Source organism: Hyaena hyaena, unplaced genomic scaffold (genome assembly GCF_003009895.1).
Source record: "Hyaena hyaena isolate Hyena2069 unplaced genomic scaffold, ASM300989v1 scaffold_2027, whole genome shotgun sequence".
NCBI classification, from domain to species: domain Eukaryota; kingdom Metazoa; phylum Chordata; class Mammalia; order Carnivora; family Hyaenidae; genus Hyaena; species Hyaena hyaena.
In genome coordinates, this window is record NW_024082648.1 from 6,461 (window position 1) to 21,925 (window position 15,465).

The 15,465-nt window shown below is 41.8% G+C and overlaps 1 protein-coding gene and 1 long non-coding RNA gene across 3 annotated transcripts in view; one reads left to right on the plus strand and one right to left on the minus strand.

Annotated features, from left to right (window-relative positions):
- LOC120227118 (acyl-coenzyme A synthetase ACSM1, mitochondrial-like) overlaps positions 1–14,816 on the plus strand; it is an 18,964-nt gene extending 4,148 nt beyond the window's left edge. For both annotated transcript variants that reach the window (XM_039225282.1, XM_039225283.1), the window contains 4 exons: positions 10,512–10,639; positions 11,908–12,007; positions 12,881–13,000; positions 14,492–14,816. In XM_039225282.1, the coding sequence (XP_039081213.1) occupies positions 10,512–10,639; positions 11,908–12,007; positions 12,881–13,000; positions 14,492–14,578 (435 nt within the window). In that variant the 3' untranslated portion in view covers positions 14,579–14,816. The remainder of the gene's footprint in view (positions 1–10,511; positions 10,640–11,907; positions 12,008–12,880; positions 13,001–14,491) is intronic.
- Positions 10,073–11,962, minus strand: LOC120227119. The gene is made up of 3 exons (XR_005527182.1): positions 11,901–11,962; positions 11,139–11,140; positions 10,073–10,084 (listed from the first exon to the last, which is right to left on the minus strand). It is a non-coding gene; the product is annotated as an uncharacterized LOC120227119 (long non-coding RNA).
- Positions 14,817–15,465: the final 649 nt, after the last annotated feature.

The window sequence follows — 15,465 nt, forward strand, 5'->3', positions numbered from 1 at the left end:
GTGGGGCACTGCTTCTTTTGTGATATTATTGCCCAAAAGCAAATATGCAGGCCCTAGCCTTTATTCACTGTAGCACAATATTAAATGTGTATAAAGGAAAGTTGTAAACAGAGAGGAATACATTTATAGTTCAGTGGTTCTCTGCCCTGCTTGCATGTTAGAATCACTTGAGGAGTTTTCAAAATATTAATTTTTGGATCCATCCACAGAGATTCTGATTAAATTAAACTAGGAAGGTCCAAAGCGATGACATTTTTTTCTTAATTGGAAATAACATATTTTGTTTTACTAAGATTTCCTCAGTCAATGCCCACACCTATGTATGTTCATCTTTTTACATGCTCTCATGACTCTATGTTGTCACCCAGCAACTAAGATTTGCTTGCTTTTTTCCTCTATTTTCTTTTATTGAGATAAAATATATAAACATAGAAGTTACCCTTTTCGCCATTTGTACGCACACAATTCAGTGGCATTGGGTAAATTCACAATATTGTCCAACAATTACCACCATGCATCTGCAAAATTTTTCTCAACCCGACTAGAAACTCTGTTCTCTTTAAACACCTTGCTCTTCATCATATTCCTAGCATTTGGTAACTTTTATGTACTTTTTGGCTTTAAGAATATGTGTATTTTAGGGATGCCTGGGTGGCTCAATTGGTAAGCATCTGACTTCCACTCAGGTCATGATCTCATGGTTTGTGAGTTCAGTCCCCATGTTGGGCTCTGTGCTGACAACTCAGAGCCTGGATTCTGCTTCAGATTCTGTGTCTCCCTACCTCTCTGCCCCTCCCCTGTTTGCCCTCTGTCTCTCTCTCTCTCTCCAACATAAATAAACCTTAAAAAAATACTAAAAAAAAGAACTGGCCTATTTTAGGCACCTCAATTAAGTGGAATTGTACAACATTTGCCTTTTTGTGTATGGCTTAAGTTCACTTAACACAGGTTTTCAAGGCTACTCCATGTCATAGCATGTAATCAAATGTCATTTTAAAAATATTTTATATTTATATCTTATAGTTTATTGTCAAGCTGGTTTCCATATAATACCCAGTGCTCATCCCCACAAGTGCCTTCATCCATGCCCATCACCCATTTTCCCCTCTCCCTCACCCCCATCAGCCCTCAGTTTGTTCTCGGCATTCAAGAGACTCTCATGGTTTACCTCCCTCCCTCTCTCCAACTTTTTCTCCCCTTCTCCTCCCCATGGTCCTCTCTTAAGTTTATCCTGATCCACTTATAAAGGAAAACATATGGTATCTCTCCTTCACTGCCTGACTTATTTCGCTCAGCATAACACCCTAGAGTTCTATCCACGTTGCTACACATGGCCAGATTTCGTTCTTTCTCATTGCCATGTAGTATTCCATTGTATAGATAAACCATATATTCTTGATTCATTCATCATTTGATGGACATATAAGCTCTTTCCATGATTTGGCTATACTTGAAAGTGCTGCTATGAACATTGGGGTATATATGTGCCTCTGTGCATCAGCACTCCTGTATCCCTTGGGTAAATTCCTAGCAGTGCCTGTGCTGGGTCCTAGGGGCGTTTTAGAGTTAATTTTTTGAGGAGCCGTCACAATGTTTTCCATAGGGGCTGCACCAGTTTACATTCCCACCAACAGTGTAGGAGGGTGCCCATTTCTCCACATCCTCGCCAGCATCTAGAGTCTCCTGATTTGTTTATTTTAGCCATTCTCATTGGCATGGGGTGGTATCTCATTGGTTTTGACTTCTTTTCCTGATGACGAGTGACACTGATTATTGTTTCATGTGTCTGTTGGCCATCTGGATGTCCTCGTTAGAGAAGTGTCTGTTCATGTCTTCTGCCCATTTCTTCATGGGATTTTTTTTTTTTCAGGTGTGGAGTTTAGTGAGTTCCTTATAGATTTCGGGTACTAACCCTTTATCTGATATGTCCTTTGCACCTATCTTCTCATTCTGTCCGTTGCCTATTAGTTTTATGGAATGTTTCCTTTGCCCTGCAGAAGCTTTTTATCTCATGAGGTCCCAATAGTTCATTTTTGCTCTTGATTCTCTTGCCTTTAGGGATGTGTCAAGTAGGAAATTGCTGCGGTTGAAGTCAAGGAGGTTGTTTCTTGCTTTGTCCTCTAAGGTTTTGATGGTTTCCTGTCTCACATTCAGGTCCTTCATCCATTTTGGGTTTATCTGTGTATGGTGTAAGAAAGTGGTCTAGTTTAATTCTTTTGCATGGTGGTGTCCACTTCTTCCAGCACCTTCTTTTAAAGAGGCTGTCTTTTTTCCATTGGATACTGTTTCCTGCTTTGTCAACAATTAATTGGCCAAACATTTGTGGGTCCGATTCTGGGTTCTCTATTCTATTCCTTTAGTCTATGTACCTGGTCTTGTGCCAACACCATACTGTCTTGATGACTACAGCTTTTTAGTAGAGGCTAAAGTCTGGGATAGTGATGCTTCCCATTTTGGTATTCTTCATCAGTACTACTTTGGCTATTCGGGGTCTTTTTTGGTTCCATACAAATTTTAGGATAGTTTGTTCTAACTTTTAGAAGAATGCTGGTGCAATTTTGATTGGAATTTCATTGAGTGTGTAGATTGCTTTGGGTAGTAATTATATTTTAACTATATTTTTTCTTCTGATTCATGAGCATGGAATTTTTTACCATTTCTTTGTGTATTCTTTAATTTCCTTTATACGTTTTCTATAGTTTTCATCACACAGATCTTTCACATCTTTGGTTAGGTTTATTCTTAGGTATTTTATGTGTTTTTTGTGTGTGTGTGTGTGTGTGCAATTGTGAATAGGACCCGTTTCTTGATTTCTCCTTCTCTTGCTTCATTTTTGGTGTATAAAAATGCGCCAATTTCTGTATGCTGATTTTGTACCCTTCGACTTTGCTGAATTCATGCATCAGTTCTAGCAGATTTTTGGTGGAGTCTGTCGGGTTTTCCATGTAGAGTATCATGTCGTCTGCGAAAAGTGAAAATTTGACTTCTTTGCCAATTCTGATGCCTTTTATTTACTTTCGTTGTCTGATTATTGCCACCAAGTCTTCCAGCACTATGTTCAACAACAGTGGTGAGAGTGGACATCCCTGTCGTGTTCCTGATCTCAGGGGAAAAGCTCTGTTTTTCCCTGTTGATGATGATGTTAGTGGAGGGCTTCTCATAGATGGCTTTTATGATGTTTAAGTAAGCTCCTTCTATCCTGACTTTCTCTAGGGTCTTCATTAAGATAAGGTGTTGTATTTTGTCAAATTCTTTTTTTTGCATTCATCGACAGGATCATACGACTTTTATATTTTCTTTTGTTAATCTGATGTATTACACTGGTTGATTTGTGAATATTGAACCAACCCTGTAATCCAGGGTTGAATCTCACTGGATTATGGTGAATAATTCTTTTTATATGCTGTTGAATTCGATTTGCAAGTATCTTGTTGAGGATTTTTGTATCAGTATTTATCAAGGATATTAGCCTGTATTTCTCTTCTTTTGCTGGGTCTCTGGTTTGGGAATCAAAGTGATGCTGGCCTTCGTAGAACAAGTCTGGAAGTTTTCGATTTCTATTTTTTGGAATAGCTTGAAAAGAATGGGTATAAACCGTGATTTAAATGTCTGGTAGAATTCCCCAGAGAAGCCATCTGACCCAGGGCTCTTATTTGTTGGGAGATTTTTAATAATGGATTCAATTTCATCACTAGTTATGGGTCTGTTCAGATTTCCTATCTCTTCCTTTTTGAATTTTGGTAGTGCGTGTGTGTTTAGGAATTTATCCAATTTTTCAAAGTTGTCCAGTTTATTGGCATATAATTTTGCATAGTATTCCCTGATAATTGCTGGTATTTCTGTGGGGTTGGTTGTAGTAAATACATTTTCATTCACGATTTCCCCTATTTTGGTGTTCTCTCTTTTCTTTTTGAGAAGCTTGGCTAGAGGTTTATCAATTTTGTTTATTTTTTCAAAAAACAATTCTTGGTTTCATTGATCTGTTCAACTTTTTTTTTTGGGATTCAATCTTGTTTATTTCTGCCCTGCTATTTATTATTTCTATTCTTCTGCTGGGTTTTGGGTGCTCTTTCTGCTCTGCTTCTAGTTCTTTTAGGTACGCTGTTAGATTTTGTATTTGTAGTTTTTCTAATTTCTTGAAATAGGCCTAGCATGCAGCAAACTTTCCTCTTAGGGTGGCCTGTGCTGTGTCCCAAAGAGTTTGGTTTGTTGTGTTTTTATTTTCATTTGTTTCCTTATATTTTTAAATGTCTTCTATAATTGCCTGATTGGCCTATTCATTCCTTAGTAGGGTGTTCTTTAACCTCCATGGTTTTGGAGGTTTTCCAGACTGTAATTGATTTCAAGTTTCATAGCATTGTGATCTGAAAGTGTGCAGGGTATGATCTCAATTCTTTCATATTTATTGAGGGCTGGTTTATGTCCCAGTATGTGATCTGTCTTGGAGAATGTGTCATGCACACTTGAGAAGAAAGTGAATTCCATAGTCTCCGTATGTACGGTTATAAATATATCTGTCAAATCCATCTGGTCCAATGTGTCTTGTGATTTTCTGTCTAGTTGATCTATCCATTGCTATAAGTGGAGTTTTAAAGTCCCCTGCTAATAGCACATTCTTATCCATAAGATTGTTTCTGTTTGTGATTGTTTTATGTATTTGGGTGCTGCTGAATTAATTGCATAGATATTTATAATTGTGAGCTCTTCCTGATGCATAGACCCGGTAATTATTACGTAATGCCCTTCATCATCCCTTGTTACTGTCTTTAATGTAAAGTCCAGTTTGTCTGATATAAGTATGAGTACTCTGGCCTTCTTTTGACTTCCAGTAGCATGACAGATATTTCTCATTCCCTTACTTTCAATCCAAACGTGTCCTCAAAGATTTCTTGCCATTCCTTTCTGGCCTACCAAGTTTCAACAGATAGATCTACCACTACTCTGATAGGTCTCCCTTTGTAGAATAGGGCCCTTTTATCCCTAACTGCTTTCAGAATTCTCTCTCTGTCCTTGTATTTTGCCAGTTTCACTACGATTTGTTGTGCAGAAGATCGATTTAAGTTACATCTGAGGGGAGTCTTCTGTGCCTCCTGGATTTCAAAGTCTGTTTCCTTCCCCAGATTGGGGAAGTTCTCTGCTATGATTTGTTCAAGTACTCCTTCAGTGCCTTTCTCTCTTTCTTCCTCTTCTGGACTTCCTATGATAGGGATATTGTTCCGTTTGATTTTATCACTCAGTTCTCCTTTCGTGCTCCTGTTTCAGATATCTCTCTTTTTCTCGGCTTCCTATTTTTCTATAATTGTGTCTTCTAATCCGCCTATTCTCCTCTCTGCTTCTTCAGTCCGTGCATTGGACGCCTCCATTTTATTATGCACCTCATTTATAGCATATTTTAATTCATCACAACTATATTAAGCTATATGTTGTACGTATAGCATCGTCACAGGGTCCCCCGTGGCGCATCGTCCTATCCATAATTGACCACTTCAAAATACGAATTTGTCCAGAGACCGAGAAATAGACAGAAATATACCAGACACGTAGAGACAAATAAATAGGTTTTTAGCGGCTGGTTGACCCTTCGGTTTGGGGGTACTGGGGGGGGTCTTGGGGAATCCCGGAGGAGCCCCCCAAAAGTTATGCCTGAAGCGCAAGTAGGGTTTTTGGGGTAAGGGACGAGGGTGTTACAGTGCACACGTTGTACGTATAGCATCATCACATAAGCACCAATTACAATTGTACAGAACCCATGGTAACAGCTTTGACCATTCAGTATCTGTGAGGTGTTCATTACTTTTGGTGGGATCCAATCAAGACTTTTGAGAATCCTTTGAAAATGACCAGTTATGAGGTGAGTCAAAGGGACCACGTGGGGTTCAGGCAAGATGTGAGTAATTGGCTAGTTTGTACAAAATAATTGTTTGCAGTTCCAAGCCCTGACTCAAACCACAGGAATGTTTTTTTGATTAGCTGATCTGAAGGCGGTTCGAGGATGGCTTCAGCCTTCAGCAGTCTGAGGCTTTTCCTGCAACTGGGGCTACGTGCAGCCCGAGGTTGCCTCTTAATAATCTCGAAATGACGTTACTTAGGCTCTTCACTCTGCACCTGCAAGTACTGTTATCTTAAAGGAGGCTTATTGACTGTCCGGGGCCTGTCCATTCAGGTACAGTTCTTTTAATGGTGTCTCTTGGTCTCTCTTGTTGAGACTTTGGTTATTTTATTTCCCTACTCGTAGTATTAGTTTGGACTCTCCATCCTGTGTACTTTGGCTTGTTTCTTGTGGTCGCCCTGGAAAGGAAAACAGACAGACAAACAAATAGGGAACAAAAGCACGCACAAGCACAGACAAATCAAACAAATCAGTAAGCCAAAAGGGAAAAAAGAAAAAAAAAATAAAACAGCAAAAGACAAGGACAGTGTAAAAGCATAAAACCAGAAATCCCATCTACAAATAAAGAGTAGTGTGCTGATGGAGAAGCATATATAAAAAGAGGAATAACAGGCGTGGGGAGAAAGAGAAGTTGAACATTGACCAGGTAGAGAGACTAAAAGGCTTACTTCACATAAAGAGAAAGGAGATTACAGCAGCAGGTAAGAATAGAAAAGGAAAGAAAGAAGAAAAGAAGAAGGAAATAAAACGAAGATAGTGTTACCCAGAGAAACTATATAGTCTGATTATTTCAGAGAGAAAGGAAGGTAACGATGAAGATAGAACATGCATCAAGCGAATGGATTATATATGCTTGTTTAAGTGAGCCTATGTGTTGATCTTGGGGGAGGGGCTGCTTCTGTATCCAGGCTCAGATATCCAAGCAACTATATAAGGAGGATGGGCATGATTTGTGTAGGTGGGACTAGCCTCCACTATGAGTCCCCTGGCCCCACCTCGGTGGTTGTGGGGAGAAAGATGGCAACCCTTCTCCCAACCAGGTGTTGTACAGCACTCTTTTGGGTCTGATCTCACTGTGCCCGGATACAGCCAAGGTGGGCTGTGTTTCATATCCCGCGCCCAGCCTCATTTCCAGATCTTACTGAGTTTGCGATAATAATACCGCCTGGAGTGTAATCCCACAGGCCCAGGTGCTTCCTACCAGGGGATCAGAGAATTGAGTATGGGACTGGCTCCTCTTGAATCCTACTGTAACTTCAATCCTCCGGCTCATGGCCCAAAGAAATCTACATGGCTAGAGGCAGGATTTCTCTCCCAAAGCCCTGCAGCTAGAGATGGGATGATATAATTTTTCTCTGTCCCGGTTGCGCTTTTTTCTCCCTCCCAGGGACCGTTCTAAGATTCCCCAGCCGCTTTATTTTCTTCTTTTTCTCTCTCTGCAAATGGGGCTTCCTCTCCCTGCCCCCACCCCCTGCCATGCCTTCTTGCGCAGGCCCATTTCTTTCTTCCCCAGTTCACATTTATGCACCTATTAGGGCTGTCTTTCTAGTGAACTCAGTCTCTTTTCCTCCCAGCCTCTTGTGGTTCAGAGATGTTTGGCTTCATTCCTTCTTTGTTTGAAAGATGCAGGCAGGAGATAGAGAACTCCCTACTTCTCCACCATCTTTCTGTCCCTCTTAACCAGAATAAAAGCTCAAATGTCATTTTTTAATGCCAAATGATATTCCATTATATGTCCTAAATTTTGTATATCCATAAATTTCGCAATAGACATTTGGTTTATTTCCACGTTTGGCTACTGTGAATAATGCAGTGATGAACATTGGCGTCCAAGCATCTCTTTGAGTTCCTGCTTTCACTTCTTTTGGGTAGATACCCAAGGTGGAATTGCTGGATCATAGGTAATTTTATATTTAATTTTTTGAGGCATTTTCAAAATGTTTGCCACAAGTGACTATACCATTTTGTATTTCCATCAGCAATGTACAAGTGTTCCAATTTCCCCATATCCTTGCCAATATTTGTTATTTTCAGGTTTGTTTTTATGTATACAATGGTTATTTTAATGGGTATGAAGTGATATAGTATCTCATTGAGGTTTTGATTTGCATTTCCCTAATGACTAAGGATGTGGAGCATCTATCCATATTCATATTCTTTTTCAAACAACTTCTTAAGTCTATTTATTTTTGAGAGAGCGTGTGTGAGCAGGAGAGGAACAGAGAGACAGAGAGAGAAAAGAAATCCCAAGCAGGCCCTGCATGGGTAGTGTGGAGCCTGCTGTGGAGCTCAATCTCACAAAATGTGAAATCATGAGCGAGCTGAACCTCAGCCTGAGCTGAATCACGATCTGAAGTCAGACGCTTAACCGACTGGGACGCCCAGGCCCCCTTTCATATTCTTATTGATCATCTGTGTATCTTCTCTGGCCAATTGTCTATTGAAGTTCTTTGCCTACTTTTAAAGTTGGGTTTTTGTTGGATTTTTGTTGTAAAATTTGTAACATTTTAAAACTTTGATAAGGATCATTTAATCTATTTTTTCTTTTGTTTCATGTGCTTTTGGTGTCATAGTCAACAAACAATTGCCAAAAACAAAATCATGAAGACTTTCCCCTATGTTTTCTTCTAAAGTTCCAGAATTTCAGTTCTTATGTTTAGGTATTTGACCCATTTTGAGTTAATTTGTGTGTGTGTTTCATTCATTTGCATGTGGACTGCCTAGTTTCTCTGTGGCATTTGTTGAAAAGATCGACTTTCCCACTGTAAGGTCTTGGCATTCTTGCATGAAATCCAGTTGGAAGGGAACCTAAAAAGAGTTCCCTTTTGGGTGGCTCAATCCAACTCTTGATTTTACCTCATCATGATCTTACAGTTGTGAGATTGAGCCCTACTTCAGGTTCTTCTCTATGCAAGGAGGCTGCATAGGTTTCTCTCTCTCTCTCTGTCTCTCTGTCACTCTCTCTCTCTCTCCCTCCCTCCCTCCCTCTTTCTCTGCCTCTTTGTCTCTCGCTCTGAAAAAAAATTGAAATTAAAAAAAAAAAAACTTTTTTTCCCCTGGAACCCATAAAATCATTTCGTGTTCCTTTAGATGGATGACACTAACACATTGCTAAGTGCTTGAGTTGAGTGCAGAGGCTGGAAAGCAAGATTTTAAATTCAAATACCAGCCCTTCCACTGACGAGCTGAGTGACTTTGAGCAAGTTATTGTGCTTTTCTGAGCACTCATTTCTTCTGCTAAAAGGGCTGTAAAACTCTAACCCCACAAAAAAACCTGTACATGAATGTTTAGAGCAGCTTTATTCACAGCAACTTAAAGGTGGGACCAACCCAAATGCCCTTCAGTAGTTAGACATCCGAACTGGGGCTGGTTCATAATATGAAACACCATTCAGCGATAACTAGGATCAAAGTACTAGCGAATGCAAGAAACTGGACGAATTTCCAGACAATTATACTGAATGAAAAAATAAAAAAAGAGCTAGACCCAAAAGTTTACATACTATTACAGGATTCTATTTATGTAACATTCTTAAAATGACAAAATTATAAAACTGGGGAACAGATTAGCCATTGTCAAGGGGTAAGGGATTTGAAGGGAGGAGGGAGGGAAGAAAGGAGAGAGGTGGATATGGATATAAAAGAGCAACACAAGGAATCCTTGGGATTATGGGAACCTCTTTGTCTTGACTATGGTGGTGGATGCGTGAACCTGCACATGTGATAAAATTGCAAAATACTAAATACACTGGACACACACACATAAGGGCAAGTAAACCATTGGGAAATCTGAGATTGGTGGATTGTAGCAATGTCAATACCCTGGTTGTGAAATTGAAATATAGTTTTGCACGATGCTACTACGGTGGAAACTGAGTAAATGCTACACAGGATCTCAGTGTTATTTCTTATAACTGCAATCAAATCTACAATTATCTTAAAATAAACAGTTTAATTAGAAAAATACCAGCCCTATAGGCTTTCTGGGAGGATCAGGTGAGGTAGTATTGGGGGAATGAAATTCATATAACAAAAGTTTTTTGACACTTCTCATTTTTTCAGACACCATTTGAATGCAAAGCTGAGAACAACAAATAGACAGGTTCCATGCTCTAGTGGAAATTTTATTCTCCTAGAGTGCCACACAGAAATGTATCCTTAAAATTGTCCTTAAAATTGGCTCGATATTATCCACTAATTGTCAAGTAGTGTGCATTGAGTACTCAAATGTAGTGAAAATAGACTCGAAAAGATTACAGAATTTGTCTAGTTGCCAGCTAGAACAAGGAGAATTTGAACCCAGATCTGAGCACCAGGTTGTGGATCATCATCGCTAAACTGATTGCCTTCATGGATGCCTGGGTGGCTGTCAGTTGGGAATCTGATTTCAGCACAGGTCAGGATCTCGCAGTTTGTGAGTTCGAGCCCCGTGGCTGGCTCTGTGCTGAAATGCAAGAATGCAAGAAACTGGATTCTGTGTGTGTGTGTGTGTGTGTGTGTGTGTGTGTGTGTGTGTGTCTGCCCCTCCTCCGTTCACGCTCTCTTTCTCGAAAATAAACATTAAAAAATTTTTTAACTTAAGCTAATTATCTTCAACTAAGGAATGCTGTTATCTTCTCAGGACAACCCAGAAAAGACTGCCGAAGTGGAGTGTGGGGACTTTTACAACACCGGGGATAGAGCAACTATGGATGAAGAGGGCTACATCTGGTTCCTTGGGAGGAGTGACGAAGTCATCAATGCCTCTGGGTAGGTATCGCTGATCTGAGCCTGGAAGCATCACCCTCACATGCCTGAATGCATCCAGCTTGTCCAGACTTTTGTCCATGCATTGGTGATTTGACCCTCAGGTTAATTCTGAACAAAGATTTGTCAAGAGGTCCTTTTCTGGGTGTATCTCTGTATATTCCCCAAGCCCTGCATCCAGAAGAATCAATCTAAGTGAAGTTCAGCAAGGTCGTCAAGAGAAACACAAGACATTACACAATTTAGAGATGCCTGCGTAGCTCAGTCGGTTAAACATATGACTTCCACTTGGGTCATGATCTTGTGGTCTTTTGAGTTTGAGCCCTGTGTTGGGTGCTGTGCTGACAGCTTGGAGCCTGGAGTCTGCTCGAGAATCGGTATCTTCCTCTCTCTGTCTCTCTCCCTATCTTGTGCTCTGTCTCTCTCTCAGAAATAAACAGAGCATTAAAAAAAGTCATTATACAATTTAAAGGATTCGGCAGGAAGACTTTACTTTGGACACTACTGGTTAAGGAACTTTATTCTATGCTTGGCTTCTCTGATGGGACAGATCATTTCACAGAAAAACTTAATAACAAATAACAGCAGTTAACCTCTGTGGACCACTTACTATGTGGAAGCACTCTGTGCAGCGATTTATATAACGGGCCTCTCAATGCTAGAAGGTAGATGCAGTTATGCCCATTTCCTCAGATGAGGAAACTGAGGTAGTGACCAGTGAAGAAAGTTCCCTAAAGTTTCAAAGAGAACTGGCTTCAACCCTCAGTTGAACCAAAGTTAACTGGCTCCGAGACTGTTGTCCCTAAACACATGATTTAAAAGATTTTTGGCACATTACACTAGAGTAACAAGTTCTTATGGATATTTCAGGGAGTGAGTTTGTTTCCTTCCTTTATTTCTAAAACATGCTAATCTAATGAGGAATAGAATGCAGAATCTGTATGCATGTTTAAGTTAAAGGTTGAGGCTGTCAATAGGTTACATGCCAGGGGAAGCTATTGGAACCAAGATCCCGGAGCTCAGGGAGGATTACACACGGGCCCTCTTCCCAGAGCAGAGTCAGTGAGTGAGAATCCCTGTGGAGCATGTGAGTGTCCTATTGCGTCCAGGAAGTGCAAGACAGAGGCAGCACACAGGTATCTGGGCTCCCTGAGACAGTTATGTGACATAACTAAGGAAGATGTGGCTCTTCAGAGTATGACACTTGAAGCCCTAGGTCACCCAGCCCTGACAGCTGCTCAGAAACCAAGAAGGAGTCATTGACCCTCCAGGTACCGAATCGGGCCAACAGAGGTGGAGAATGCCCTGGCGGAACATCCAGCAGTGGCTGAATCAGCTGTGGTGAGCAGCCCGGACCCGATTCGAAGGGAGGTAAGGAGAAAGACAAGGAGGTCACCGTGTCTATGTGCAGGCACCAGGAAGGCAGGAGCAGAAAAGATCCTCCAGACCATATTTCCCCAGCCTCCCACCTAGGGTGAGGGAGGGCTGAGTGCAAGCGCATGTGCATGTACACAGTGTGGTCACCAGAGGACACTGTGGCCCCAACTGTAACAAAATGGTGCTTCTGAATCCTGCTGCCTGTGTCTGCCAACCTCTTATTGAATGACCCCTTACAATGTGCCAGCTCATTTCCCACTCACAACAGCCTAATTCATTAAGGATTCTGATATCCTTTATTAGAGTAAAGAAACAAGCATAAAGAGGTTAAATAACTTGCCTGATCACAAAGCCCTGAGGTGGTGGAGATGGGATGGGAATCTGAGTCATCCTTCTCTGGATCACGCATTCATTGATTCAGCAAGTGTGTGCTGACTACCTATGTCCAAGGCCCTGTGCCTGCAATAGGGACATACATAATAAAATATAGTTAATGACCAACATTTATTTCATGCCCACAGAATTCTATCTACAGTAACAGTAAAAATGGTGATGTAAAAGATATGAATACAAATAATTTAAAATTGCCTCATGTTTCTCATGTATTATCTCAATGAATCTTAACATATATGCAGTGACAGGTAAAGCTATGCTATCCCCACATCACAGAGAAGGAAATGGAGGCTGACAGGTCATGTTATTTTCTAAGGTAAAGAGTAGAAATTGGAAATATGGAAACTAGTCCTGTTTTCTTGCAAAGGCTCAACTCTCAAGTTGTTTTTCCATTTACTTAAGAAGCATTTGGTTTTTAAACTATAGAGTTAGTTACCACTCATGCTGAGCCTCCACTCTGGTTCTACACTGCAGGTGGTGAAGGCATTTATTGTCCTGACCCCGGAATACCTCTCCCATGACCAGGACCAGCTCACCCAGGAGCTGCAGCAGCATGTGAAGTCAGTGACAGCCCCATATAAGTACCCGAGGAAGGTGAGTGAGGGCCCATGGATGGGATGTGGTCCCTGCCACAGTTCCTCGGGCTCTGCTGCCCCAAATGCAACTTGGGTGGCCTGAGTGAAGCTGATGTAGCCAACACAATGAACATTTTCTGATGCAGAAGCAGGAGTTCAACTTAGGGATATGGGGGAACCAACTTAATCAGATGGAACCTTTATCCTGTGTCAAAAACATGTCTGTCAGGTCAACATAAAGAAAAACATGAGACAAGTGCCCAGAGATCAAGATTATTTGTAATCTTTCAAAATTGAAAAAGAAATTCAGATCAACATCTGCCACACATTTTGGAAACATTATTCCTAATAAGAAATACATTCTAAATTCCAACCCAATACATATATAGATACATAGCAAATAGGGTTAAAGTAATATTTATTCTAGCAAACATTACATTCTACTTCATTTGTTTTCAAGGCCATGTGCAACCTATGGAAATGTTCAGGAATACGGCAATGATTACATTATTTCTAAATTACACTTAATTTTGTCCTATAATTTAAAAAGACGATGCAAATCTTTCACTTGCAACATCAAAATATCACAATATCTTATTAAGAGACAAAAGCAGGCCATAAACAAATATCCATAATATTCAATTTGATGAAAAACACTTGTTGAAAGGATACATATGCTGTATATTTAACATTTCCTTCCTTTGAAAGAATACGTTGCTGCATTTTCTGAATGTTTACAATCAGGATGTAGCGTTATACAGCTAACATTTATTTTGCATTCACCATGGGTGAGAGGCCCTGGATTCAAGGGTTACTTTTTGTTTGTTTGTTATTTCATGTAATCCACTTCAAACCTGAGATGGTGGAACCATCCATTTTTGGAGTGGAAATGGAGGCTCAGAGATGCCCAGTAAATTGCCTGAGCTTGCAGTTCATAAAAGGATGGAGCTGGAACTCAAACCCATGTGTATCTGACACGAGATCATGCTTTGAATGTTAGGCTGTGCTGCCTCAGAGAGAGGAAAACAGAGGATGCATACCAGTTAGGGCGGACTAGATGTTATTGTGGGTAACAGATAGCCCCAAAATCGTAGGGCCTTATAATAAGGGAAGTATCTTCCTTGCTCATGCCACATATCCACCATAGTCCTCTTGGGAGCGGGTTAAAAGAGCACCACCAGTAACTACCAGGTGCTCTAAGTGATGGAGAGTGGTGACCAGACTCAGTTGTTCCCAAGTGTTGTGTTCGAGGTGGCACACTTCACTCCCACTCACATTTCACTGGTCAGAGCATGTCACAGGGCTGTGTCCAGCTTCCCAGGTCAGAGGACAATGTGACATGCTTGGTGGAGCCTATGAGGCCACCACGTGGTGTCAGCCTGTCTGGGGGACTGCGCAGGGGCAAAGGAGGGACGTGGGGCATTGGTAGGAAATGACAGCAGGGCTGTCATTGACGTGAGACATTGGAAGGAAATGACAGTCAGGACGGGTTTGCTTCATCCTCAACCAGGTGGAATTTGTCCCAGAGCTGCCCAAAACCATCACTGGCAAGATTAAGAGAAGTGAACTTCGGAGAAAGGAGTTTGGTCAGAAGTAATCAGTAAACACTCAGAAACCACTGTGTGATCTTGCTCTAATCCCTGGCTGCCTCAGTTTCCCCACTGTGAAAGGGTGAGCAGGGGAATATAGAGCATTGTTTTGTCAGAGCATCAGGAGTGTCCACATTCTAGGTTTCTGGTTCTTTTCAGTTAGCATCAGCTATTGCCCTCCCTTCACATCCTTGGGTCACTGCTCTGAGTGTGGCCTGGGTAATAAAACACTAACTTCAGCATCCAGGGTGACCTTGTGTTGTGCTTTTCTTCTATTAATGAACTGGCACTAAAAGCTATCCCTCCATAATTCTCCCAAGTCCCATCAGAGAAGGCTCTGGGCCAGATTCTTCCCCCTGGATCCAAGCACCCTGGCTGACTCCTTATGCCCGTTCCACAGCTAGGACACAGAGGTCAGGGGGGACACTCCTGGGGCCCCAGGTGACCACCTCTGCCTGGCTTGCCCATGCCCTGCTGGAGGGTGAGGCCTGGGGCAGATCTATTGAGGTGGCTGGGGAAGGGGGCAGGGGCTGAGGGCAGCCCAGAGTGGTGATTCCACTTGCTTGCACGACCATGGCTCACTGCTCCATCCACCATCCCATGGATCTGCTGCGTCTGCTGCCTCTGACTGCTGCTGCTGCCCCAGGCCCCCAACCTGCACCAGCACAGGTGAGTGAGGGATCTGCCCTTTGGGGACCCGTGAGTCCCTCAGGACTCCTCCAGCTCTTTCCTGAGGTGCTCAATCCCGCATTCCTTCCAGGGTGCCCAGGAGCTCTGTTCCTCAGCCCTCTCAAGGGGCCCCCACTCATCACCCCTCCCAGGGCCCAGGAATCCCTCGGCCTCGCCAGGGGCCCAGAGCCCTCCCCACACGTTATCACCTCCTGCTGCCATCTGC